Raw genomic sequence first — 27,434 nt, 5'->3', positions numbered from 1 at the left:
GGAATAATGAGATACCACTTATCACCCAACAGGTTGGCAAAAATTAAAAAACTGATAAAATCCAGTGTTGGGAACTGTGGGAGGAAATGAATAGTCTTATGTAATTTAGATTTGGGTGTAAACTGGTTCAGTGGTAGCTATTAAAGTAGAAAATATGCACACCCTTCAGGACAGGAATACTACATTTAGTTATCTATCTGAGAAAAGTGTTCCCCCAAGTACAAGAAGCAAGTACTACGAATATTTTTAGTACATTCTTGTTGACCACATTGTTTCTTCTAGCAAAAACTTGAAAACAAGCTACCTGGTCATTAACCAATACTGAGAATAAATAAATTATAGTACATTCATGTAATAGAATACTAGGTTGTTTTTAATATGGATGAGGTAAACATATATATATATACTATATAGTAATATATTATTAAATTTAAAAGAAATTCCCTAAAATAATAGTATATTCATGCTTATGTCAAACACACACACAAACATATACATAACTAACATTTGTTGGACGTGTTCCAAGCACTGTTCTAAGATCATTCTGGGTTTTAACTCATTTAATTCTCACAACACCACCATGAACAACATACCATAATTAGACCCATTTTACAGATGAAGAAACCGAGTTACAGAATGTTAAGTAACTTGGTCAAGGTCAAACGGCCACTAAGTGGTAGAACTCAGATTCATATCCAGGCAGTCTGGCTGCAGAGTCCAACCTTTGAGGGAAGAGAGAGGATTGGAAATCAAACCTAGTTCTGAATGAGTCCAAAGTCCAGAATTTCATTTAATCTTCATTTTCAGATATCATCATGGTTGGATTTTCCAGAAGATGGTTGGCCATTTTACCCAGGGGATCTGTGGATACTATGCCCTATTCAAGGTGAAATATTGGAATTTCAGGAGACTGCTGCCCAGAATTCTTGTCAAGCTGTCTGATATCATGAGAATGGATCAGACCTGCTTTGTGAAGTTGAGCCAGGCCTACCCCAAAGCCAGAGGGACGCTCAGGAAAGGGCTGCTTCTCTACATGGCCTCATTAAAAATCTGCTCACTCTCCTTGGTAGAAGTAACTCAACTCTAGATCTTCTCTTCCCAATAATGGAAAAACACAGCAGTTGAAACTGTTAATGGTACAACTCAAGTACACATGGCCTGGGCATAGCAACGAACAGATGATAGGTATTGTTATCAAGATTGCCAATGTCCCATACATGACAATATCCTTTTATTTTCTTCATAGCCTTAAATATTCATTGAAATCATTTTAAAGTTTTATTTATTATATGTCTTCTGTACTAAAAGTAAGAAACATCTCTGTCTTGAAGAGCCAGTCCAAATCCCTTAGAATAGTCCTTAGATGATACATTAGCTATTCAACAAGACTTCCTGACTGGTTGAATAAATGCTATTCATGCCATTATTGGGATCCTGTGTATGACAAGGCCTGTGAATGACTGATTCCACTTCCCTTTTTCCAGCAGGCACAACCTACATGGGATTGCCCATCCTGCCTGCTTTTTAGAGAGGGCTGCTTTCCCCTTTGACTAGACTCCTCAGTAGCATAAATGGGGCAGGGGGAGGTGAGGCCAGGGTTGGAGGATGTGGAAAAGAGGATTGCTTGGGATCCTTTTCTCCCACGAGGCTCCAGCTGCTGCAGCAACAGTTCAACAGCAGCTAAGTGAGGTTGAGTAATCTGGATGATTGTGACCTCAGAGAATAACCAACATGTGGACACTCATCCCAGCTCTGAAACAAACCATCCAAAATAGCACTCATTCATTCATTCATTCATTCAACAAATATTTATTGAGTGCCCTATGATGCGCCAGGCACTTGATTTGTCCTGGCAGGCACACTGTCTATATGAACAAATAGGCCATTCCTTTGGCTACATCCTATCCAGTAGTTCCTCCTTATCCTCAGTTTCACTTTCCAAGGTTTCAGTCACCAGAGGTCAACCGTGGTCCAAAACGATCAAATGGAAAATTCCAGAAATAAACAATTCAGAAGTTTTAAATTGGGCTGCCGTTCTGAGTGGCATGATGAAATCTTCCACCCTCCTGCCCTGTCCCTTTGTCCAGTGTATCCACCACACCGTATATGCTACCTGCCCATTACGTAGCAGCTCTCTGGGTTATCAGATCGACTGTCTTGGTATCACAGTGCTTGTGTTCAAGTAACACTTATTTTACTTAATAATGGCCCCAAAGCGCAAGAGCAGTGATGTTTGCAAAGAGAAGCCATAAAGTGCTTCCTTTAAGTGAAAGGGTGAAAATTCTCAACTTAATAAGGAAAGAAAAATCATATGCTGAGGTTGCTAAGATCTATGGTAACTTTTATTACAGTATTTATATTATGTTACAGTATTATATTACAATTATAATTGTCCTATTTTCTTATTAAGTGTTGTTGTTCATCTCTGACTATGTCTAATTTATAAATTAAACTTTATCACAGGTATGTATGTATAGGAAAAAACATGGTATACATAGAGTTGGGTACTATGTGCAGTTTGAGGCATCCATTGGGGTCTTGGAAAGTATCCCCCTGCATAAGGTGGGACCACTGTAATCCTCAATACGCTGAGTATAAGATAATTACCATAAAGTGACTTCAGCTCACTGCGCTTACCTAAAAACTGGATATAATAAATGAGGGGCAGACGGTGCTAGGATTTCATCAGTTTTGCTCTGCTCTTATCAATATGGAAAAATAATATGAAAAGGCTAATTGCTATGTTTTGGCTCCTTGACTTTTCTCTGTTCCCTATTTTCTATTTTGCTTGCTCTAAGTAAATCTCATCAGTTTTTCTAACCCCACCGTGATAATCTGACTTCTCTCTTTTCTACTAACTAGGGCAAAATGAAAACACACATATTCTGTTCCACGCATCTTCACAGCCTTCATTGACCGTGGCCAGGTTCTCACTAACCCATGCCTAGGTGACTACCAGAGTCTTCTCGCTGGTCTCCCGGCATTGAGTGACCTCCCACTACAATTTTATATACCACTTTTAGACTTATATTTGTACCCCTCCTACAACCACACTAGAATTTTACATTTATTGTATTATATGATTAAAATCGGCCTCCTCCACTGGACCATAAATTGCTCACTGTGAATCTGTGATGCCTAGTCTAGCTCTTGACAAGTATTAGACACTTGAGAAATATCTATTGAATAAATGAATATTATTTTCAGGATACATTTTTTTTCTTACTTATTGTTGGAGTCAAGACTCTGCTTTACTCAAAGTCAAGAGGCTTCTTAAACCAAACCCAAAAGGCTCAACCTGATGAGAAGTGTCCTCCATTAATGACTCCTCCATTCCCTTCACCTTCAAGGGGTACTCGCGCTCAAGGGAGGCCTCTCCCTTTCCTGTCTTCAGAAAATGCTGTGGGTGTTTCCATTCCTCTGCACTTGCTCATGCTCTATTTTAAACCACAGGTCTGTTCCTCCAAATTGTATGCCAAATACAGTGACAACTGTATTATTTCCAAAGAATTTGGGTTTTAGAAAAATCCTAGAGAACTTCTTTTAAAAACCCTCACTTCTAGAGTAGCCATGACCCAATGAGTGGCTCTGAATATGGTTAACACAAACACAGCAATTACACTAATTTCAGGGATTAACCCCAAATTTGAGAATTTAAATCCATTTTACCTTATTAAGAATAAAATGTGCCAGGTAGTCCCCAATAAGGTAAAATGAATTTTAATTCTCAAATTTTATTTGCTCTTATATAAAGTAAAAGTAGATTATGAATGAAAATGTGATGACTTCCTGAAACAATAATTCATCCATGAGACCATTATTACTGTCTGCTTTAATCTAAAAACTTACAGCTCATGAGCTCCTACTGGGCTGCCAACAGTAGATTATAATTTTTTTAAGTGTTCTGTGATCAAATATATTGAGGAACCTCTGGTGTAGTATATTATGTAGGGGAGGAAGACATTTCCTCTATCCAAAGTGGGTTCGTCTGGCCAGAGAACGAATTAAATTCACATGAGACAGAAGAGGAAGAGAAAATTAAACAAAGCTTTATGAGGAACCATGGTCCAGGGCCTCTCTTCCCGAAGGAAGAAAGGCCACGAAGAAGTGGGGTGCACAGAGTGGTTATATACCCCCAAACAGGATATTTCACATATGATTGAAATGTCCCTCCCACAATAGTCACAAGATTGCCCTGTCGGCACAGCGCTTGATGGACACAGCAGGTAGTGGTCTGCTATCTCGGAGGACGTATCAGGAGGCAAGTCTATTGTCTCGAGCTGGGTGGTCACAGGTGAGCGCAGCAATCAGTTCCTAGCCTAAGGAAAGATGCTTAATCCTTAAAGAAATGCCAACATTGGGAGGGGGAGGGAAGTCAGTTACAGGAGGTTACAAGACAAGCACAATAAACAAATGCAGATTTAAGGCCTTGCCTTCCCCATTGATTAAGAGTTTCTAGAGATACCTTTACAGATGGAGAGTTCCTTTACAATGTAAATGTCTATTACAAAAGGGTAAGTAAATTCTACTTTTCAGTTGCTTTCCTGTCTGCAAAGAAACCAGCCTCAAATAATCCTCATGCCAAAGAGACATATCTTGGGGTGGCCATTTCCAGGTCCCCACAATTATCAGTCAGGTGAGGACAGTGGTTTTTAAAGGAGAGCACAGACAGTAGTATCAGATCCGGGAAAGGTCAAGGAGAATTAAAAAAAGAGCAGTTGATGTTAGTGACTCCTTGTATTTACAAACATTTTCAGAAGAATTTTAAAACATCTAAAACCGAAATTTATACTATTCCCAAAGATGGAAATGTTAGCGCTATTACTCCTCTTCCATAGACAGGAAAAAAAAGACTCACTCAAAATAATAGCGTATAATAAAGTTCTTCTGACTGTGCATTCTTTTTCTTTTTTCACCAAATAAACTTAGAAGATTAAGTTTCCCTCTCCCAAAACTGTGGTGTCATGGCAAGGGTATCATCAAGTATAATATATAGTAAAATAAAGCTGTACGAGCAAAAAAGCATATAAATGACACCCACACACATTCAAGAATTAAGAGCACCTCAATAAATACACTTTTTGTGTTATAAAGTAAATCATAGTATGGAAGAGTAAGGAGTTTGAAGATGAAAGGTCTAGGTTTTGATTGGGGCTCCAACACTTATTAATAGTGAGATTTTCAACAAGTTGCTTATCTGAGTTGCTGGGAAGAGTAAATGACTTTACATACGTAAATTTTAAAAACATAACACGACGCTCCTGTGAATTCATGTCAGGACTTTGCCAACGTTGTGAGAACTAGGTTCCGGGCGGGGGTGGGGGGGGGGTGGGGGGAGGGGGGGGCGGGGAAGAGCAGAGGCTTTGGTAACAGCAGCTCTCACTGAGCATTTGCTATGAACCAAATACTGTACTAAGGGCTTTTCTTCTCTCATTAATTCCTCACACCTACCCCATGTAGTACATACTGTATTAGGTGGAACCATGGGAACAAGCCATGTAGGTTTATGTCAGTGACCAGTAGGTCTAATAGTTTAGGAGATGTAACCTCTAAGCTTTAATCAAGTATTATATGCATGGCATTCGAGAATATACAAGAAGCCCAGAAATGATGCCACAGGAAATTCAGCATAAGAATCAAATGTTTACATCAATTAAAATAGCCCTTCAATGAATTGTTCCTCACCTTCATTTAGCCAATAAATATTTACTCAAGATCAGGCTCAATTTCTAACTTCCTGCTAGAAGGAGCTTCTTTTCCATCCCTCCTCTAACTCTTACCAACTAGAATTCATCTCTTTTTTCAGTAGCATTTTGCCTTTTAATATATCTGATTACTTTCAACGAAAGTAAAGGTTTCTTGAGGAAGGCTCAATAAATATCCAACTTGAGGTTGATATCAAGTCTGCCATATATGCAATTTCTTAGGAGTAAAGAATCACAACACCTCTAAGGGAATGGGTGATAAGTCTTTCCTGATCTCCCGGGTTTAAGGGGTCCTTTCATCTGAACGCATCTGGAAACTGCCCTATGAAGGTCTCGTGTTATCACTTACTGTTTCATATGCTTAGACTTTGTCTCTGGAAGTAGAGTTTAAGTTTCTCAAGGGCAAAGATCAAGCCTTATTCTTTGACTTCACACACTTCCCCGCAAATAGCGTAAAGCAATAGACCTTAATCAATGGACATGTACAAAAATGAGCAGCTCCGGGGAAAGTCCTTGAGAAAGGAAATGAACTAAGAGAGTAGCAAAGCAAAGGAGAAGAAGGGGCACTTGTGCATTAACACCTGCTCCTCAGAACTAAAGCCAACGAGTACTTCAAAGCCTGGGTAGATACCTCGGCTGTCTTTTTAAAGAGGTGTGTAAGGAAATCACCAGCGTGACCGCCCATTGGCCAGGAGGCGATGCCGCGAACGCCGCGGGCCGCACTAGGTGGAGGGGGCGCGGGCCGGCGAGCCGCCCTCTGGCCGGCAGGGGGCGCCCTGCAGAGGGCCGAGCCCCGAGCTGCCCCGCCCCGCGCGCCCCGCGCCCTCCCGCCGCCCGGCGCCACGCCCGCCGCAGGCCGAGGGCCAGTCCCCCGCGCCCGGCCTCCGGCAGCCCGCTCGCCGTCCCGCCCCACCCCGCCCCGCCGCGGGACGGGTAACGGTTACGAAGCACTTTCTCCGCCGCGATTTCTGCTTAGTCATTGTCTTCCAGGAAACGGCTCCATCAGTTGGAAGTCAGCCCTCCCGCGGCGGCAGCAGTCGCGGGAGCCGCAGCCACCAGCGCGTCCTTCCCGGGTCGCCGCCGCGCCGCCCCCGGCCTCCCTCGGGCCCGAGCGCAGGCCGAGCTCCCGCCGCGCGGGGCGGGCAGCCTCGCGCTCGGCTTTCCGGCCTCGGGCCCCGCGTCCTGCCGGGCGGCCTCCTTCCCCGCCGGGCCCGCTCCGTCGGCCGCTGCCATGGGCACCGACAGCCGCGCGGCCGGGGCGCTGCTGGCGCGGGCCCGCACCCTGCACCTGCAGACCGGGAACCTGCTGAACTGGGGCCGCCTGCGGAAGAAGTGCCCGTCCACGCACAGCGAGGAGGTGAGGCGGCCGAGCGCGGCCCGCGGCGACGCGGGCTCCCGGGCGGACCGGGCGGGCGCGGGGAGAGGCTCGGGCGGCGGGAGGAGGCTGCGGCCGCGGTCGGCGCGACCTCGCAGCCACACCTGCTGCTCGGCGCCAGGCGTCTTGGAAAGCTTGGCAGGTGCAGCTGACCCCGAGGGCCGCCTCCATCAGTGTTCGGGGCCGACAGCCGCTCTCAGACCTGGTGGATGCCTCTCCCGGGCCGGGGGTCGGAGAAGGCCACCTCCCCGCCCGGCCCCTCTCCCCACCTCGCTCCCTTCCCCCCACGGGGTCCAGGGACAGAAATAGTTTAGAGATGATCTTTTCGAGGGTTGAAATGAAGTAGTAATAATAATCCACATAGCTTTTAGGATGTTGACCATAGTGTCTCTGTTGCCGTGAGGCAAATGACTAAAAGCTCAAATTCAGCTTTGCAATAAGGTATATATTTTTCTTGCCGAAAATTAAATCTGCCTCAGTTTATTGGCCTAAAGACTACTCACTAGTTTGAAGCGGCAGAGATCAATCTCGAATTATACACTTGTTACATATTTGTTACATGGCTGGTCATTCCTGAGCGGAGAGGCAATCATTGACTGCACTATTAATTGCTGAGGCATCTTGGTTGTATGGGACGATTTTAGTGTTAAGAAATAATAAATAAACCTTTAATCTAGGAGCTCTGTGACTTTGGGAAAGTTACTTTGGGAAGTCTGTTCACATAAATTGGAAGTTAGATGATAATGTCTGCATCAGGTCGTTGTGAGGATTAAAAGCCTCACATATATGAAAACACCATAGAGGAGTTTTCTCCTTTATCATGTCATTCACTCGGAAAGATAAAACAAATCTGGATTAAAAGGAAAAAACTTCCTAAACTCTGTCATATTATGATGTTCTCAGCTCTATATTCCTGTGCAGCTTCTGCCCTTTTCTGTAAGGCGTTGGTAAAGTGCTGTGTAGCAGCACCTGGCATCCCTCTGCGTGTGCACTCGACCTGTACCCTGGCCTGGGGTTGGGAGAGAGCACCCATCAGGAGATGAGGACTCTTGGTTGTAACTTTAATGGAATCAGAATCCGTACCGTATTCTGTGTCCAGGTTCCAACCGGTTTGTGTGTCTTGTCCTGTTTAAACCACCCCCACTTGAATTGTCTCTCCCAAAGATAAGTATTTCTGTGTTTAGGCCTAGACCTTTACTTTCCTCCAGGGCTGATGGTTCAACAGAGCAGTTTGCATGTATATTGATGATATGGGGTGAAATTTTGTCTCTCATCTCACTACAACACAGTCTAAAGTAGTAGTTTTCAAAGTTTTTTGACAGCACACCCAGTAAGAAGTGCATTTTACCTTGCAGTCCTTGCAATCCAAAGTTCGTAGTTTATACATACACCCACACACACAGGTCCCATGAAAAGATATTAACCTTTACTGCATATTCTGGGTTTTTTTCTATTCTAATTATTAAAAATTTGATTTCCTAATGCAGTGAGTCACACCCCACAGTTTGAAAAACATTATTCAAAGGATTAATTCTAGTTTGTATGTTTTATTTTGGGTGCTGCATACAAGAGACAAAACTAAAGAAACTAGAAAACATTTCAGGAGAACTTGAAGGTATGGCAGCATATTGTAGAGTAAATGTGACAATTTAGGTAGAATGGGCGATGAGTGTTTTGTTTCTTTGTAAAGAAGGACTTTGTAACAACCAGAGCTCCAAATTAGAATATGTTACTTGAAACAGTTTAACCTCATTGAATAAAGAAACTGAATAAATTACTCATTTTTGAGAAAATTTACACATTGAGTAGAGTTCAACTAAATTTCCTAAAAGACCTCTTGTAGGTGTAGTGTTTCTTTTTCCCTAACTCAGTGATCTCTGCCCAGATTTTTTGTTTCACTAGAATTTTACGAAATCTTGTTTTTTAAAGATTTAATTTTTCCTTTTTCCTCCCCAGTCCCCTGGTACATAGTTGTGTATTTTCAGTTGTGGGTCCTTCTAGTTGTGCTCTGTGGGACGCTGCATCAGCATGGCCTGATGAGCGGTGCCATGTCTGCACCCAGGATCCGAACTGGCGACACCCTGGGCCACCGAAGCCGAACGTGCGAACTTAACCAGTCCGCCACGGGGCTGGCCCCCAAATCTTGTTTTTTAAATGGGCCATTGTAGGACTGCTTTGCCCAATTCTTTGTTCTATGGATATTTGACCAATTGAATCATGTGGTATTTTTAAAACTCTTATACAACTGCAGATCTAATGATATACTAAATGATAATGATACTTACCTTGAGTGATAAAGTGTATATGTGATAAGATTGATGAGAACAGAGAACAAAAAAGTACAAGGTTAATGTTCAGTCAGTATAGGTAACATATAAAAGATTAAAAATCACTAGGCTTGTGATATAGTCAATGAATTTCTCATATTATTGTGGCATTGGACTGTTCTGATTTGTCCTGACATTTTGCAGCATCCAAGGTTAATTAGAGAAATGGTTTCTCAAGAAGGGGGTGAATACTCTGAAGACATACTTCCTGAATTAAGGAATTCATCAGGAAAGCCTTAAGTATGCAAATGAGCCATCCTTCCAGAGGAAATTTTCTAAAAATTCTCCCATGATTTGAGCCAAAGCACTCCTGATGGAATTGTTAACTTCTAGTTGGTCCTGCTGCCTCAACTTTTACTAATTTTTAAAAGAATTTTGTAGGAGCCAGACTGGTGCATAGCAGTTAAGTTCATGCGCTCAGCTTTGGTGGCCCGGGATTTGCAGATTCAGATTCCAGGTGCGGACCTAGCACCACTCATCAAGCCATGTTGTGGCAGCATCCCATGTACAAAATGGAAGATGGGCACCAATGTTGGCTCAGGGCTAATCTTCCTCAGCAAAAAGAGGAAGATTGGCAAGGGATGTTAGCTCAGGGACAATCTGCCTCACCAAAAAAAAAGAATATTGCCTTGTAATTCTCTCTGGAATGATTATCAACTAATTTTTATCTACTGACTTAAATTTGATTATAAATATACCTTCCATAAAGACTTAGACTTTGTAAATTGAATTCATTTGGGTTATTGTGGATAGCACATAAATCGTTGTGGATTGTAAATCTTAACATACGTGACTCTGAGCTCTTGAATTGATAAACCAGTTGTCCCTTGTAATTATCTGTAGTAAGATAGAAGCAGTAAAGTGCTTTTATCAGTTTTTGTCGTAAGCAGTCATAGATTAGATAGTTCAGAAGTGTAGTCTCTGTTGTTGCTATTAGGAAAGTGCTTTTGCAATTCAGGGACTTGCTTCTAGTTACACATTTATTTTTTCTTTGATTGCCCACAATGCAAAGCACTGTACCCTTGGATATTTATAAGGCATTGATTTAAGACTGCTAGTGTTGGCCCATTAGTGGTCATAAATCAGTTTAGTAAGTCATGGAGCAGCTTATTTTTTTCTACTTAACAGAATAGAAACCATCAGAGTGCCTGGCATATAGTGAATTGTCGATTTTTGTTCTATGTATGTAGGTCCTCACTCACTATGTATGTCTTACTTTGGACCCTTATCAAATAAGTTTGAAAGACACTGATATAAGAGATAAAATATGAATAAACACTTTAATGAATTTACAACATACTATAATGTCAGTGTAAAACATTTTTTTGTTTGTTTATGTAAGAAAACATTAAAGACAGGTTGGAAGTGGACCCGAGTGTTAGGAAATGACTTAGGGACTGACGTCATGCAAGTTGACTTCTGCAAGATATGACTGAGGTGGTTCTTAGACTTTAGAGTATATATCGATTACTTGGCATGCTTGTTAAAATGCAAGTTCTGCTGCCCTTAGAGAGTGATTCAGCAGGTCTAGGATGAGGCTCAGGAATTTGAATTTTTAATAAACACCACAGGTGAATCTGATGTAGGAGGTGCTCTGGCCATACATAGACAATCATCTGTTTGTCTTTGAGAGATATAGCATAATGGTTAGTGTTAATTCTAGCCTGGCTGGCTGGGCTTGGATCCAAGTTTATGAATCTTTTTTTTTTTTCCCTGCTTTATCTCCCCAAACACCCCCCCACCCCCACCCCGTACACAGTTGTATATCTTAGTTGCAGGTCCTTCTAGTTGTGGGATGTGGGACGCCGCCTCAACGTGGCCTGACGAGCGGTGCCATGTCTGTGCCCAGGATCCGAACCTTGGGCCGCCACAGCGGAGCGTGCAAACTTAACCACTCGGCCACAGATATGAATCTTGAGATTTTTTTTTTGTTTCTTTATGAATGCTTTTATGTCTCAAAAGTTTACTTAAAGTTTCATTGGTACAAAAACACTTAAAATAATTAGATATTGCTGTCAAGAACACGTGAGAATTAAGAGGATAAAAACAGGTCTAAATTTATCTTTGTTGAAGGAGACAAAAGCCTTGTAGAATTAAAATTTTGGTTTGTATGGCATTATTTCCTATTGATATCTTCTTTTTCCTACTTATCAAACTAACACATTCTTGTAGAAGTACTACAGAAGAGTGTATAGAATTTGATTAACAGCTTCAAAATGCCTTCCTTTTGCAGCTTCGAGATTGTATCCAAAAGACCCTGAATGAGTGGAGTTCCCAGATCAGCCCGGATTTGGTCAGGGTGAGTGAAATGTGAATGAAGAAATCATGTAGTTCAAAAGGGAAGTGAAGTAAGCAGGAAAAAAATGTCCTCAGTTCTGATAGGGAAGTCAGAGAGGCAGGTCACGACTCCCTGGGGCTGATCTGCTGAGATGGCAGTCTGACTCAGGAGACTTAAGCAAAAAACAGAAAATCTCACTCTGTGGCCAACCCTTCTACTAGACAAGATGTTTGAATTCTCTGTGCTCAGTTCCTACGATAGTTTCCTCACCGTGTGTTCTGTTGCAGTTTATATTTGGTGTAGTAGAGGAATGACTGTCAAACAGTTTTGGTTGGTAGATTGCTTTGGTAGACTATCACTCCAATAATACCATCACTAGAAATAATTCTTTATCAGTTTCTGATGAAACAGTAAGGAACTGTGTTTCATTAAATGTCAGTCAGTATATGGCTATTATCATAAATGTTAATATACAAAACACCTGTCTGTAAACCACTCTTTGGAATCCAACTCAGCCAAAGGCTCATGACAAATTACACATACTTTGAAAGTATAGCAGAGGACGTGTGCTAGAAATACTTGTTTCCCTGAGCATACTGCAAGTTTATAACTATAGCTGCTAGGCAGGCATTGATTAATATCTTTGATCAGTCTGTCTCTCTGAAATGACCGTTCACTCTATGCATGACTTGTAAACACTTACTGAGCCCTGATATGTGCCGGGCATTGTAATGTGCTCAAGAATCAGGGGAAAGGCCTCACTGTTTACTTTGTTTTAATCTTATAAATGTGAGTTAATATGTTTCTGATTTATGTGTCCTAACATTTTATTCATAAATTTTTCATTATAATGAATTGGAACGGCCTTTAGCTTTTCTATTGTACTCAGAAAAAAAATGTTTGTGATTGATGTGGAGAGTTTTTAACACGTCATTATCCAGGATGGATAATATTTCTTGTTTTTCATTGATTTCTTTTCTAAGTAAAATTATTTACTGTGCCAGTGGTTCTAACTCTTCACATACCCTCCCCCCATTTGTTTGTTTTTGATCATGCATTTCTATGAGTATCTGATCAAAACGAGACACTTTTTCTGAAAATGTGCACACACACACACAGCATTTTCCCTTTATTTTAGGACTTTTCAAACCTTATGAAGCCCATCCAGGCCTCAGGTTAAAAACACTGTTGTCTTATGGGTTCTCTACTTATACAGGGCATTATGGACAAGAGAAAATATATAGCTAATCAGAAACATTAATTTTATATTTGTTTATTGTAAATATCATTTGTTTATTATAGGAATTTCCAGACGTCTTGGAATGTACTGTGTCTCACGCAGTAGAAAAGATAAATCCTGATGAAAGAGAAGAAATGAAAGTTTCTGGTAAAGTCCAGCCTTTACACTTTATTTTGTTATACAGAGCAAGTGATAGTGAGGTGTTGTCAGGCATGGGAATAAGCCTTTCTTTGCTTCTGGTCTGAGCGACTCAGTCGTTAAGTATGGGAAATATAAAGATTCTTTTTTTTAACATAATTTTAATATCAGCTCTAAGAGGGAGTTATAGGAGGTCAGTGTTGGCTACTTCAGTGGAGTCAGAATAGAACTTTGCCCTGCTGTTCTTCGTGATGTTCTCGTTGATTTATGTCTTGGACTTCAGAGCAGTGAAGATCAAGGTGAAGGAAATGGAAGAAATAAAAGGCTTAAGAGCAGTGTCTGCCCAAAGCAAGCATACCCCTCCCTTCCTGGTGTGACAGTGCTAAGCAATGGCTAAGGTCACCTGGGAGTGTAGAAAGAAGTCTGGGCAACAAGATTTATGAACAGAAATAAAATACATGTTATACCCATTCAACAAATGTATTGAGTGGCTACTACTTTCCAGAGACTCTGCAAAGCTTAAGGAATGAAAAAGTGCACTGTTGCCCTCATCTGATAGTCAGCACAGCATAGCCATCAAAAGCTTGAGGTTAACTAGATTGAAATTCCCAGGTGTGCAGATTACTGACTGGTATAATCTTGGGCTAACACACTATTTAACTGCTCTGAGCCTCGGTTTCCTCATCTATAAAATGGGGTGCATCTGTTTCACAGGCTTCTTTTGTAAGTTAGATGAAATAAAAGAAGCATTTAGCACAGTGCTTGGCACAAAGTGCGTGCTAGGTAGCTATTTATTACCATCTGTGGTTGTGTTGTGGTTGTTATTTTATTACTATTGGGGTGGACATATAACATGAGATAGGGCACTGTCTTTTGACTCTAATAATAATAACTACCATTTGTTGAGTCTTGCTTTGTCTGGACAGTGTACTTGGTACTTTTTGGTTATATTTCTTCATGTAATTCTCAAAACAGTTCTGCAAGGTTTCTTATTCCCGTTGCACAAGTAACATTAAATAACTTGAACGTTGTCATACAGCCAGTGAGTGGTTGAAGCAGGAATCCGTCCAGGTGTACCTGACTCCAAAACCCATTTCTTTCTGTTAATTTCTCGTGCTATTTGTGTTGGAAAGGAAGTAACAGCAACGCTTCCTCACTGGTTGATTTTAGTTCCTCATGATGTAGATCCATATTGGAGCTCTTACAAGTTGTCCTCAGTTCCTGGAGGGCTAGAGATTTTGATAAGCATCAAAATTCTCCCCATATGAAGAGCTTTCCTCTCTCGACTTACCGAAAAATGCCTCATCTTTCAGAGGGGAGAGCATTTCACATGGCGTGAATTCTGGCCAGAGGGAGAGTGGTGGGGAGAGTTTTCATGGAGTACAATTCTGGGAGCTGAGGTTGGACCGCGTGGGGAAGATTGGCTCTCACCCACTAGCGGAGCTGTGATGGCTTTTAGAGACGTAACATGAGGAAAGCAGTGTTTTAGGAAGATTACCTAGCAGTAGAAAGGAAAGGACACATGTAAGAAAGGTTGTATGAGGAAAAATTGTATATGTTGAACACCAGGCACTTTATATATGGGTATTTCATTAGCCCTGTTTCTCTCCATTCCCCTTTCTGATTTTCTCTCTTCTCGCTCTCCTACTACTTCACCTATTTGTCTATTGAGTAAATTTAGATTTTTGAGCAATGAGTTTACATAAAGTAAATATGTATGTATAAAGTTGAGTTGAAATCAAGCCAAAGCCTCAATTTCATAAATATAGAAAACTACTCAGCTTTCCTGGTAATCAAAGAAATGCCAATCAACGTGGTCCTGGGCAGGTATATATTGTACCTACTAAATCAACAAAAATATATATATTTTTTTTTTAATAGCATCCTATATTGTTAGGAGAGCAACTCCTAACTTTTAGTGTTCTGGTGAACTGGTACAAATCTTTTATAAAGTCAGAGGTAAAGAAAATAGAACAAGTCTCACAAAAAAAGATATGTCCTTTGACTCATACTCACATTTCTGACAATTTGTCCTTGGGAAATGCTTCAGCATAAAGTTGAACAAAAGTTACCAAGATGTTTATCTCAGCATTATATGTGATAACAAAAAACTGGAACTAACCTAAATGTTCAAAAAGCAGGAACTCATTTAATAAATTATACCCTATTAAAATGGCAAAGCAGGGGCCAGCCCAGTGGTGCAGTGGTTACGTCTACACGCTCTGCTCCAGTGGCCTGGGGTTCGCCGTTGGGATCCCAGGTGCGGACCTGCACACCGCTTCTCAAGCCAGGCTGTGGCAGGCGTCCTACATCTAAAGTAGAGGAAGATGGGCACAGATGTTAGCTCAGAGCCAGTCTTCTCAGCAAAAAAGAGGAGGATTGGTGGCAGATGTTAGCTCAGGGCTAATCTTCCTCAAAAAAGAAAAAATTACAGAACAGTGTTCAACTGTTAAAAATGAGTACATAAAATTATTCATTAAAAATACAGAGTATAGGGGCCAGCCCAGTGGCATAGTGGTTAAGTTAGTGCACTCTGCTTAGGCAGCCCGTGGTTCACCAGTTTGGATCCCAGGCTGAGACCTACACATGGCTTATCAAGCCATGCTGTTGTTGTAGGTGTCCCACATATAAAGCAGAGGCAGATGGGCACGGATGTAGCTCAGGGCCAGTCTTCCTCAGCAAAAAGAGGAGGATTGGTGGCAGATGTTACCTCAGGACTGATCTTCCTCAAAAAAATAAAAATTAAAAAAAAATACAGAGTATAAAAAATCTAAACAGTAATTGCTTTCAGTAATGTCTACTGGCAAGTTTTTTGGTCTTTCTATGCTTAAAGGTTTTCCTCATTTCTAGAGTGAGTACATTACTATTATGATAAAAAGGTTTTTAAGATAACTAAATACTGCATAGAGGTGTAAAAAATATATATTTATTACCTAAAGGTAAACCAAATAGAAGTGAAAAAATGTTATACCCTCCTTCATATGATCAAGAACTAGAAGGTAATGTCTAAAAATGAAATGATTATATTAGGAAGGTGGGATTGTTGGGGTTTTTTCCAATTTTCTCCTCATTACAAGTAATTTTAATTTAGTGTTTATACAGATTTTAGTTTATTGGAGAAAGTATACAATGTGCTCCATTAATGTTTAACTCCTAAAAATATACGTATTGAGTAATTGTTTCTATATTTTATCTGATCTACCTTCTAATAAATGGGAAATTAATATTTGCTTTTTTGTGTGGACAAACAGATATTTTTGGCAACTAGCATATAATTTAAAAATTACAGGGGCTGGCCTGGTGGTGCCGTGGTTCAGTTCACACACTTTGCTTTGGCACCCTGGGGTTTGCCGGTTCGGGTCCCAGGTGCAGACCTAGCACTGCTTGTCAAGCCACGCTGTGGTAGGCGTCCCATGTATAAAGTAGAGGAAGATGGGCACAGATGTTAGGTCAGGGCCAGTCTTCCTTAGCAAAAAAGAGGAGGATTGGAAGTGGATGTTGGCTCAAGACTAATCTTCCTCAAAAAAAAAAATTACAATGGGAATATACTTTAATGTCTTAAAATGAAAACTATAAAATAATGTTACTAGGAAAGAAAAATAACTCATTCAGGATTATCTGTCATCTTAGTATTGTTAGCAGTGTTAATACTATGTAGTAGAGTGTTACCCAAATGTGGTAATCAGTTTTGTTTTCTTTGTTACTCAGCAAAACTGTTCATTGTAGGATCCAACTCTTCATCATCAACTAGAAATGCAGTTGACATGGGTAAGCAAAACTGTAACTTTTATCTTCATAGTGGACTTTAACTTAGTGTGGGTATATTAGTTATATCTTGTGTTCAGGTCCAGGTAGAAAAGAAAATAAGCTCATTCCAATTTTACCTTTTAAAGTTCTAGCCTAATTTCTTAAGACTTCCACAGAAGCATACTGACTTACGTGGGGTCATATTTTGATATATAAGAGGAGTGCAAAAGATGTAACATAATCAAATGTTAACTATATGTTTGGAGATAGAAATTCTTCTTAATCATATCCTTAACCCTTGTAGTACTATAGATGAAGTACGAAAACAACAACAAAAAACCAGCATTTTTATCTGTTTCAGCACTTGGTTAGGTTGTTGTGATATTACAGTTATTCAGTATTTTTTCTTTTAAAATATTCTTCCGGTATTTATATATGTTGAACACTTAAATAATTAGCTCCTTAATATGACTGTAGAGTGAACAATAATCATTAAAAATAAACTCTTAAATTATTTTTATGGAAATTAAGAAATTATCTACCTCTATAAATACCGATTAAGACCATAAATTCAGTTTTTCAGAGTCTCAAGCTTTATTCAGTGCTGTGACTACCAATTACAGAGTATTAGGAAAGAATTCTTGTGATCATCCATATGTGATACTAGCAGAACTGAAGAAGAAAGTTTTATGCAGATAAGGAAGCTACAAAAAATCCTGGGGCTTAGGAAACAAGGAGGAGGCCTGTTCCCCAAAAGGAAGAGCGTGTAGTAGCTGCGAGTCCCCAGGAAGGAGGCAGGTCAAAGAAACCCATTTGTCTGCCACACAGCAAGTAGATGAATGGGTACTTAGATTTTTTTAAAAGATGGAAATGTTCTAAATGACGGGTAAATTATGAAACTGAAGGAAATCTGTTATACAGAAAACTTGTGAAGGGTATGGACAGAATTCAATGGGAGGCTTGAAGGACATTAGAAATACTTGCTTTTATATGTAACAAACATTTATCCTCTTTGTGTTTTCCTGCACATCAGCCTGTTCAGTCCTTGGAGTTGCGCAGCTGGATTCTGTGATCATTGCTTCACCTCCTATTGAAGACGGAGTTAATCTTTCTTTGGAGCATTTGCAGCCTTACTGGGAAGAATTAGAAAACTTAGTTCAGAGCAAAAAGATTGTTGCCATAGGTACCTCTGATCTAGACAAAACACAGTTGGAACAGCTGTATCAGTGGGCACAGGTAAAGGATGGCTAGATCACGACGCCTCTGGGAGGAAGTTGTCTCTTAGTCCTTGCTGCATACCATTGAGCATCATGCACACAGTGGACACTCACTGTGGGTCACTGTTCCAAATGTGGGAGTTTTGAGGCAGGCTTTATCTAAAGCATTCGATTTTTCCCCCCTCAAATACATGTCTAATTGAACTTAATCTCATTTAAAATGAGTGGTAAAAACACTAGAAAATGTGTATTGAAGCATTCATAGCCAAATGAATTAAGGCTGTTTCCTTCAGTTTTACTTATGTGATAAAAACATTAATTTTTCTTTAGGTATTATTAGGCCATGGTTCTAATTTCCTAAGTAAAGGAATATCATATATAACAAATATTTTGATGAAAGTTATTTAAAGATCTATAAGACAGTTCACACAACTAAATGTGGAATAGGTGTCATAAATGAGTCACCCTCCACTCTCTGGCCTAATAACCTACAAAATTATTAGAGAAGTTGCTTACTAGTATTTTACCTTTACTCTATTTTTCTTTATTCCTTGTACTTCATCCTCAGCCTTCTCCTTTTCAGAGCTTTCAGGGGTTTTTTTGTTTGTTTTTTTCCTTTTTCTCCCCAAAGCCCCCAGGTACATAGTTGTATATTCTTCGTTGTGGGTCCTTCTAGTTGTGGCATGTGGGATGCTGCCTCAGCATGGTTTGATGATCAGTGCCATGTCCGCGCCCAGGATTCGAACCAACGAAACACTGGGCCGCCTGCAGCGGAGCTCGCGAACTTAACCACTGGGCCACAGGGCCAGCCCCCAGAGCTTTCAGTTTTTAATGGACAGGAAGACCCTAGACAAGTCCCTTCTCCCTTTGACTTGGTGATAGCCAGAATGTGGCTAAGATCCTGCTGGAAAGACTTGGGTGGTCTGGAATGTACTTATGAATTAACCAGGGCAGCTATTAGAAATTACTAATTCTTTTTCAAAATGTCTCTGATTAACAGCCATATTTTATACTTTAACATTAAATATACTTATCATTTCTATTTGCTCCTCTACCTTTAAGACACATTCCATCCGTGGCTAGAACCATCAGCTTAGAATCATGTTTGTTTCCGAGGCAGATGTGTTAGATTGCAGGTTCCAGCAGGAGACTTTTCAGTAGTGCAGTACTAGATTGGCTTTCCCCCCTCCTACAGCAGTTTTTCCTTTTCTTGTTACCACTAACATGTTAGAAAAGCATACATTAATAAATATATTCATATAAAACTATTTTATAAACTTTAAGCACTGTAGAATGATATTTCCCATGTTCTAAAATTGAGTCCTTTTATTGCTTTCTACTTTTTGTATTACTTAATTTAGTGGAGATGCCATGATTTTATTTTCATTTCTAGGTAAAACCAAATAGTAACCAGGTTAATCTTGCCTCCTGCTGTGTGATGCCACCTGATTTGACTGCATTTGCTAAACAATTTGACATACAGCTGTTGACTCATAATGATCCAAAAGGTAAGACTGATGTTTTCACTTACAGAAATTGAGCATGAGCTTTTATCTTACAAGAAGCTACCTGTTAAAATGTAGTTTTTAATTGTGTACAGTAATAAATGTACAATGCTATTACCTAGAACTATTCTTAATGGTTAGTTCAAAACATATATGCCTTTAGTTTAATTTCTGGGAGCTTTAGTTTTGCCTTCTTGCCAATGGGAAAAAAGGTGAAGAGTCATTTCCTGAATATCCAGTCTGTTGAGGTTTATAAATGTTAAGCTATACAGAAAAGATCTTTTAAGATACTCTAAATAGGATTTCATATAATCTTGGCTAGTACAGCAAAGATTGCACCAAAGAGCCACTTAATTAAAGAGGGTAAATATTTGGAAAAAAGAGGCAGATAAAATTTAATATGAGAGCCTGACCCAGTGGTGTAGTTGTTAAGTTTGCACACTCCGCTTCGGTGGCCTGGGGTTCACAGGTTCAGATCCCGGGTGCGGACCTACACACGACTCACCAAGCCGTGCTGTGGCAGTGTCCCACATATAAAATAGAGGAAGGTTGGCATAGATGTTAGCTCAGCAACAATCTTCCTCAAGCAAAAAGAGGAAGATTTGCAACAGATTTTAGCCCAGGACCAAACTTCCTCACACACACACAAATTTAATTTAAAACTTAAAAGCATCTTAGGATAAGTAATTGATTAGGATTTTATTAATTATTACTATCAAGATATATATGTTTGGCATTAATCAGAAAAATTTGATTAATGAGAATGGCCTGTCCTTCTATAGAATAATTTTTTATCAACATTTTACAAGATAGCTAGGAAAGCTAGGAAGAGAATGTTTAGCACTTTATACTGTTTATTAGCTGTCTGCCCCATTCCCATTTTTTCAGTGTTGCAAAGGGAGCAGAGGAGGAATTTTACTTACTAAATGTATAGGCTCTCTGAAACAGTATTTTTGGTATAGTCATAAGTGAGAAATGTCCTGTGAAAGTTTTAAATCTCCATTACATTTTATAGAGATTCTAGTTTAATAACTATTGGAGGAAATTATATTTTATAGGTGATTCCTGAAGGAAAAACATTCAGCTTTTACTTCCATGTCTGAAAAGATGGCATGATATTGGTGGTTTGATTCACCTTGTTTATTTTTAGGATGCTTAATGGATAACCTCCTAAGTCTTTAGACTGTTTATTAGCAATCTGCCTCATTCTCATTTTCTCACTGTTTTGTAGGAAGAGGAGGAGGAGTTTTAATAATTATTGTTCCTCAATGCCAGGCATCATGCTAGATGCCTCAGATTATCTGTAATCCTCCAACGGCTGAAACCAGGCGTTATATTGCTGAGGAAGTAGAGCCTCAGAGTTTAGCAAACTAGCCAAGCTCACTCAGCTGGCATGGGGCAAAGTTTGAACTTGGACCTAGGTCCTGCTAAACTTGGAACCTTTTCTCACTCTACTGTACTATCTCTCTGATTGAAAATGTGTTAGAGTATTTCAGCCTGAAAACCATACTTTCTTATCAGTTTCCATTTAAATGATACCAGAACAGGAGACAATGACTTTTGCCTCCTCCTTCAGTAGAGCTTTCACAAGTAAGTAATTAGATTCATTTAAAAAAAGTCATTTTAGTGAAAATCTAATAAAGAAATGCTATGCTGATTTATTCTGAAATATAAACTATTTAAATTTTAATTTTCCATGTGTTGGCAGATGTATCATTTATCTGTTTACTTTGCAGGGGCTCTTCCAACAGCGTTTGTTACCAACAGCTGATGGATGAGCCTGTACCCAATTCTCACTCCACTTGAAAAAGACTCTATCCTTTTTCCAGTAGGAAAGGAAATAGGAAAAGACTAAGATGTCTAGTATTTTATTACCATGTTATCTAAATGTTGGCATGTGGTTCATGTGCTAATACGTGATTGTTATGACAAAATATACTGTATATTTTTATAAGAAAAGAGATTTAATCCTTTTTTTATGTTTTTGTATTACTGATATAATTTGACACTTGGTTGTCTTTCAATTTTAATTCTAAATCCTTTGATTAGAATTTATAGGCTGATCCTACATACACCATTAATGAATCTTCAGACACTTTGATCCATAATGAAGAAATTCTCTTAAAAAACGTGTCGAGTTTACGGATTCTAAAGAGTTAGTGTAGTTGAATTAAAAGTATGTAGTTAAGCTAATGAGTAGCAGAGTTCTTTGATGTGTCATATTTTTTATTTTTTAAGCAATCAAGTTGTAAAACATTTAACTCTACTTGTTATCTAAAATAGAATTTTGTTTATACGTCCCCTAAAGGCCTTCTTCTGTTTTAAAATTACCCTTATTCGTCAGAAAGGGTTTATTTTCCATTACTCTTTGTCCTAGAAGTTGTGGTAACAGTTTAACGACAGTCAGGGTAAAATTGTGAAGTAAGTGATCCTGACTTTAGAACTTTCCCCTTTTTATTTACTTTACCCCTCCCCCCACTCCCATTAAATCTAATCTGTATTATGCCTCTGTTCCTTAGGGTCCTCTTCTCTGTTAGACAATCTGATAAACAAATCTGTATTAACATTGCGTTTCCAAAGAGGCATTTGTGTTCTGTTTATGAAAACTACCATTTACTAGCTGTTTGACCCTGGGCAAGTGTTCTAACCTCTCTGCCTCAATTTCCGTGTGTAAAGGGGGAAAATAATATCTATCTCATAGGGTTAACTGGTGGATTAAGTGAGTTAATACAAGTAAAGTACTCAGAAAAGGGCCTAGCGCATGATAATAGCTAACGTTTGCTAAGAGTTTACTGTTGATGCTGTGCAAATAGCACAGCAGTTCATTTGGAGCAGGCAGGTCCTTTAGTGCTCCCAAATCACACCGTATAGATGGTCATTTAATCCCTATCTGGATGGTTGGTTCTGACCCCAGTGGAATCTTTCCATATTGATTGATTCAACAGACATTTGAGTACCTACTATGTGACAGGCATTGTTCTAAGTACTAGAGATAAAGGACTAAGTCAGACAAATCCCAGATCTCATGGAATATATATTCTAATGGAGGAGATGGACAATAAGACACACGTTAAATGTGATAAGTGGTGGTATATGCTATGGAGAAAAGTTGGCTGAGGAAGAAGAGTGCCCAGGTTAGGGGTTGTTATTTTATACAGGGTAGTCAGGGAGGCCTCTCCGCTAAGTTGACATAAATCAGAGACATTAATCATTAATCAGAAAAGCAAGAAGGGAGACAGCTGCGTGAGTATCTGGAAGAAGAGTGTTCAGGAAAGAGCGAGCAGCTGATTCAGAGGCCCCGAGGTGTGAAAGTGCTTGTGGATTTCAGGATACAACTAGGAGACCAGTGTGGCTGGAGAAGAGGAAGTGAGGAAGGGAGTGGGACATCAGAGCAGTAGTAGAGGGCTTGGACATAAACGTGAAATTAGAAAATAATGATTTCATCAGAGAAATGCACATCAAAAGATAACCATTGGCAAAGATTTTTTAACTGATGGCTGGTGAGGATGTGGCAAGATTAGCGCTCTAACATTATCATCTGCTGGTGGAAGTGTGAAGTACAGCCTTTCTGGAAAGTAGTTGGCAATATACTATGTATCAAGCCTTAAAAATGTAGTATTTGTGCTTTGACCCTGTCGTTCCATAGCCAACGTGCATTTTAAGAATGTTCAGCATAGCTTTATGTTTATCAGCAAAGTATTAGGAAAAACGTACATTTTTGGCCAACATTAAATGTATAAATTACAATGTCTGTATAATGTAGTATTGGGAGAATTATTAAAAATGACACTTTCACAGAATATTTAATTACATGGAAGAATATTCATAATATATGTGGAAAAAATAAGTAAATTAGTCTGTAGCTACAGTGTGATTTCTAGTTTTGTAAGATATGGAGAGAGAGAAGATAGAGAAAAAATGTTGAAATACATGGCAATGGAAAGGGTCTGTCTCCAATTGATAGGATTATGGGTGGACTTTTTTTTCCCTTCTTTGTACTTTCCTATATTTTCCGTGGCTTTACATTAGAATTACCTGGAGATCTTTTAAAAAATGCAGATCTCCAGGCTCCACTCACCAGAAGTTATGAATTAAATGGGTGGGGGGACAGGAATAGATACTTTGAAAAGAACTGCCTGGGTCTTTCTAATATTCTGGTTCAGATTCATAGCACAGATTAAGGATAAGCATATTTTATATTCAGTTCTGAGGTATTTCTTTTGTTGTATAGAAATGCTTACCCACATAGTAAAGTGCTTTTATTTTCTAATTTAACACGTTGGGTTTTTATTTGTTATTGTTGTTGTTGTTGTTTTTAAGAACTGCTTTCTGAAGCGAGTTTCCAAGAAGCTCTGCAGGAAAGCATCCCTGGCATTCAGGCACACGAGTGGGTGCCCCTATGGCTGCTGCGGTACTCGGTCATCGTGAAAAGCAGAGGAATCATCAAATCAAAAGGCTACATCTTACAAGCTAAAAGAAGGGGCTCGTAGCTACGACTTAGGATCATAACCTACTGACTTGTATTTTCCTTAAATATCAGATAAAATTGAGATGTGTAAAAGTTTAATTACTGCCTGAAGGGGTGTCACTGGGGCAGGTCGTCTTTAATTACATTTGACAATATGTTGTCTGTCAAGTTTTAATACTTCTCTTGCCTCCATGTCAGTTCACTTACATGAACCACTGTATTGTTTTCATTAAACTATTGTTTTCTAATTGAAATTGTCTATAAAGAAAATACTTGCAATATATTTTTCCTTTATTTTTATGAATAATAGAAATCAAGAAAATTTGTTGTTAAATATATTTTGGCCTAGGCATCAGGGTAATATATATATATACATATTTTTGATTTCCAAAAAAATTCATTAATTGCTTCTGATTCTATAGTATAATAAAGCAACTTAGTTAGAATTGTTCAAACTGAAATACTGCAAGATATTTTTCCTGTCATTGATAAGATGACTATATCTCGGAGTAACTGGAGTAGCTGGGATCTACTAATAGTGTTAATAAAATTCATTTCTTCAATACATGAATGGAAACTTAAATTTTTTTACGTGTCCTTGCTTATAGTTTACCTGTAATGATTGAACCTGGTATTCTTGTGCCATATTTTCTCTTGCTGTTATTTATAAAGACAAACCAAAGTAAATCTGAAAAGGAGACTAGAAGCTTTGAAATTATTGTTTGGGGGTTTTTATAAAAGTAACTTTTACCACCTCCAGATGCTTTTTAATTCTTCCTCCATCCTTAATATTTTGCTATTCATTGAAGAATATTCTGTAAGTATTGAGCACTTACTATGTGCTGCGCACTGTGGGCTCTGGAGAGAGGACAGGGCGCAGGGATTAAAAATCAGTTGAGTAAAACATGGGGTATTTGTTCCCCACTAATAACTGACTATGAGGGTCTAAAAGCCAGAAAAGGGGTGAAAAAAATCTTTAATTCAGGGCCATTGTTGTCTGTTTAGGTAATTTCATTTGAGATACAGTCTTAACTATTTAAAAGCAAAACAGTATAATCTAAACTTTAGAGCTAGAAGTGACTATAGATCATTTAGTATAATTCCTCTTTAGTTTAAGAACCAGAAAATAGCAAATAAATAAGCTGTGACCTTTAATATATACTATAGGTCTCCTTAATTCTATAAATTTGTATCTGTAACCCAAATAGTTTGAAAAATTTTTTAAACATCACTTGCATCTCAATCAATACTTTGAAATCATGTATCTTAATACATGGTTTATAAAACGAAACTAATTTTATATACATAAATTAATATATAAAACTAAGTTTGCTCGATTTTTTTCAACTTAGGGAAAAGAACTGTGGTTCCATATCCAAAATAAATACACTAGGCTCTTTTCCTATCCTAAGTAAGGTTTTGTGATTTACTGCTTGCATAATTTGATCATTAGAATTATAATTTGAAATCAGCTGATTTGCCTGTTAAAACTTGTTTAGACTTTGAGCTTCCTAAAGCCTTATAGAGCCTTTATATTAATTGTATGTAATGTTATTAAATGTATATAGTTAACTTTTTTATTTGGAAATGTACAACATTTTTCATATAACATAAGTCTTTAAACAAATGCTCATTTTAATTTAAGCCTCTACAGGAATTAGTCAAGATATTTTAAGAGGAAACTTTAATATCACATTTATTGTTTTTTAAAACACTAGACTTAGAAAAATAGATTGAAGGGTTATTTTGAAAATGGAAAAAAAGCTTATGTTGCTTATGTATCCAAACTTCAGCAAGAGCTTTACTGTGTGCTTTTTCCCCCACTCTTGACAAAGACGCCAGATTATAGATTCGTTTTGTGTAAGGGATCATGTATGGAATTTTTAGATGAGTGTTTGTTTTTTTCACTTCTGTACCTTTAATTTCTGTTACTGAATAACCTTTTTTGAAAAATTGATTTTTTTCTAAGACTGTAATTTTCCAAGCTGATGTTCACATCTTTTTTTTCCATGACCTATCAGAATATAGTGAATACTTTTCAGATATTGAAGGACTTAATGTTTAAAAAGCCATAAAATAAAGAGCGGTAATACTACCAAATAATTGCTTAAAGAATTGCTTAAAGCTGAAAGCTTAGTTATCAATAGTGTATATAACATATGTTTTCTAAGCAGATGTGTATCCAGTGACCCAAGGTAGAAAGAATTTATATAATTGTTTTTTTCCAGTAAACATGAAAAGAAGCTGCAACTTGTTATTACATTTCCAAAATACACTGGAGCCTTACTTTAACACAACGTACTGTAACTTGGAATTCCCATCCAGGAAACTGTAGTCACCAGAAGAACCAAGGTGTCTTATAAAATATGTTCATGTGGTGTAAATTCCAAAGACCACATCGTGCCGGTGTACTAATCGAGTACCCGTGCCAAGATGGCCGGCGCTAGAACTCGGATCACAAATAATAGCTAAGAATTTTTCTTTTTCTTTTCTCAAAAAAGACTATTTAGACGGCTGTGTGTGACATGGGAAATAAAGTTATTCTGTTTTGAATGAATGGTTTAGACTTTTCCCTACCAGAGCCAAGTAGTAACTGAAATAGGATCTTGATTTTCAGTGACAAAAGGTTTAAGGCTCATTTAATTATGTCTCTTTTGTACAACAGATTTTCTTTCTAATTTTCCACCTAGCATTTTTAATATTTGGGAATGTAAGCAATTGATATATTTATTGTATATTGGCCAACAGTTCATCTTTCTGCCAAATGTATATTTAGAGAAATTTGAAGTTCTTTTAATGAGAATTTAAACCATTTGTGTTTTCATGCTCAAATATACCAACATATGATTCTAAGTCTATTTTTTTTAGAGTTCCTAATGTACCAGAACTTGTACATGTCATTTTCCCATAAAGTTGGTGATAGATGTCAGTTTTATTTTTGAAAAATATGTAACATAACTTGCATTTTTTATGGTTTTCAGAATTAGAAATACACTTAGAAGGGGAAATGTTTTAATTAGATAACTCTACTTTTATGTGTATGTAGTAGTATAGTATAAAATAAAGACAAAATATAAAACATTAAATATTTATAATAGTTTTTTAATTTTATCTGTATTATGAATTTAATTAAAATAAAGTGTGAGTTGTATATTTCTTTATTGAGTTGTTTCAATAGTTGCAAGCATCCTGGAACATTATATTGATTTTGAACTATTTGAACTCAAACTGAATAGGATTTGAAAATAAATTGTGAATAATTTTTAAATATCCAAGCCATAAAGCTATTCATGCATGCATATAACAAAGATTTATTGGATGCCTATTATGTGCCAGGCACTGGCAAGGTGTTGGCAGATAGACACAGATGAAAAACCACCGTATCTTCAAGGAGCACATAGTATATTGTGGGGAGAGAGATCTGCACGTGGACA

The 27,434-nt window shown here is 38.4% G+C and overlaps 1 protein-coding gene across 1 annotated transcript; it reads left to right on the top strand.

Annotated features, from left to right (window-relative positions):
* Window positions 1–6,534: 6,534 nt before the first annotated feature.
* Window positions 6,535–27,156, top strand: GCLM (glutamate-cysteine ligase modifier subunit). The gene is made up of 7 exons (XM_044749432.2): window positions 6,535–7,062; window positions 11,641–11,706; window positions 12,988–13,072; window positions 16,772–16,831; window positions 17,844–18,046; window positions 19,421–19,535; window positions 23,853–27,156. Exons 1-7 carry the CDS (start codon window positions 6,937–6,939, stop codon window positions 24,020–24,022), a joined length of 825 nt encoding a protein of 274 aa, XP_044605367.1. The 5' UTR covers window positions 6,535–6,936; the 3' UTR covers window positions 24,023–27,156.
* Window positions 27,157–27,434: the final 278 nt, after the last annotated feature.

The sequence above is a fragment of the Equus asinus genome, chromosome 16, assembly GCF_041296235.1.
Source record: "Equus asinus isolate D_3611 breed Donkey chromosome 16, EquAss-T2T_v2, whole genome shotgun sequence".
NCBI lineage: Eukaryota > Metazoa > Chordata > Mammalia > Perissodactyla > Equidae > Equus > Equus asinus.
Note: the sequence above shows the minus strand (reverse complement) of the source record. Positions and strands in the feature narration are given on the sequence as shown.

Coding starts and splice junctions, on each gene's coding strand:
- GCLM (XM_044749432.2), top strand. CDS start 6,937: ATGGGCACCGACAGCCGCGCGGCCGGGGCGCTGCTGGCGCGGGCCCGC. Junction 7,063..11,640: donor CGTCCACGCACAGCGAGGAG/GTGAGGCGGCCG, acceptor TTCCTTTTGCAG/CTTCGAGATTGTATCCAAAA. Junction 19,536..23,852: donor GACTCATAATGATCCAAAAG/GTAAGACTGATG, acceptor GTTGTTTTTAAG/AACTGCTTTCTGAAGCGAGT.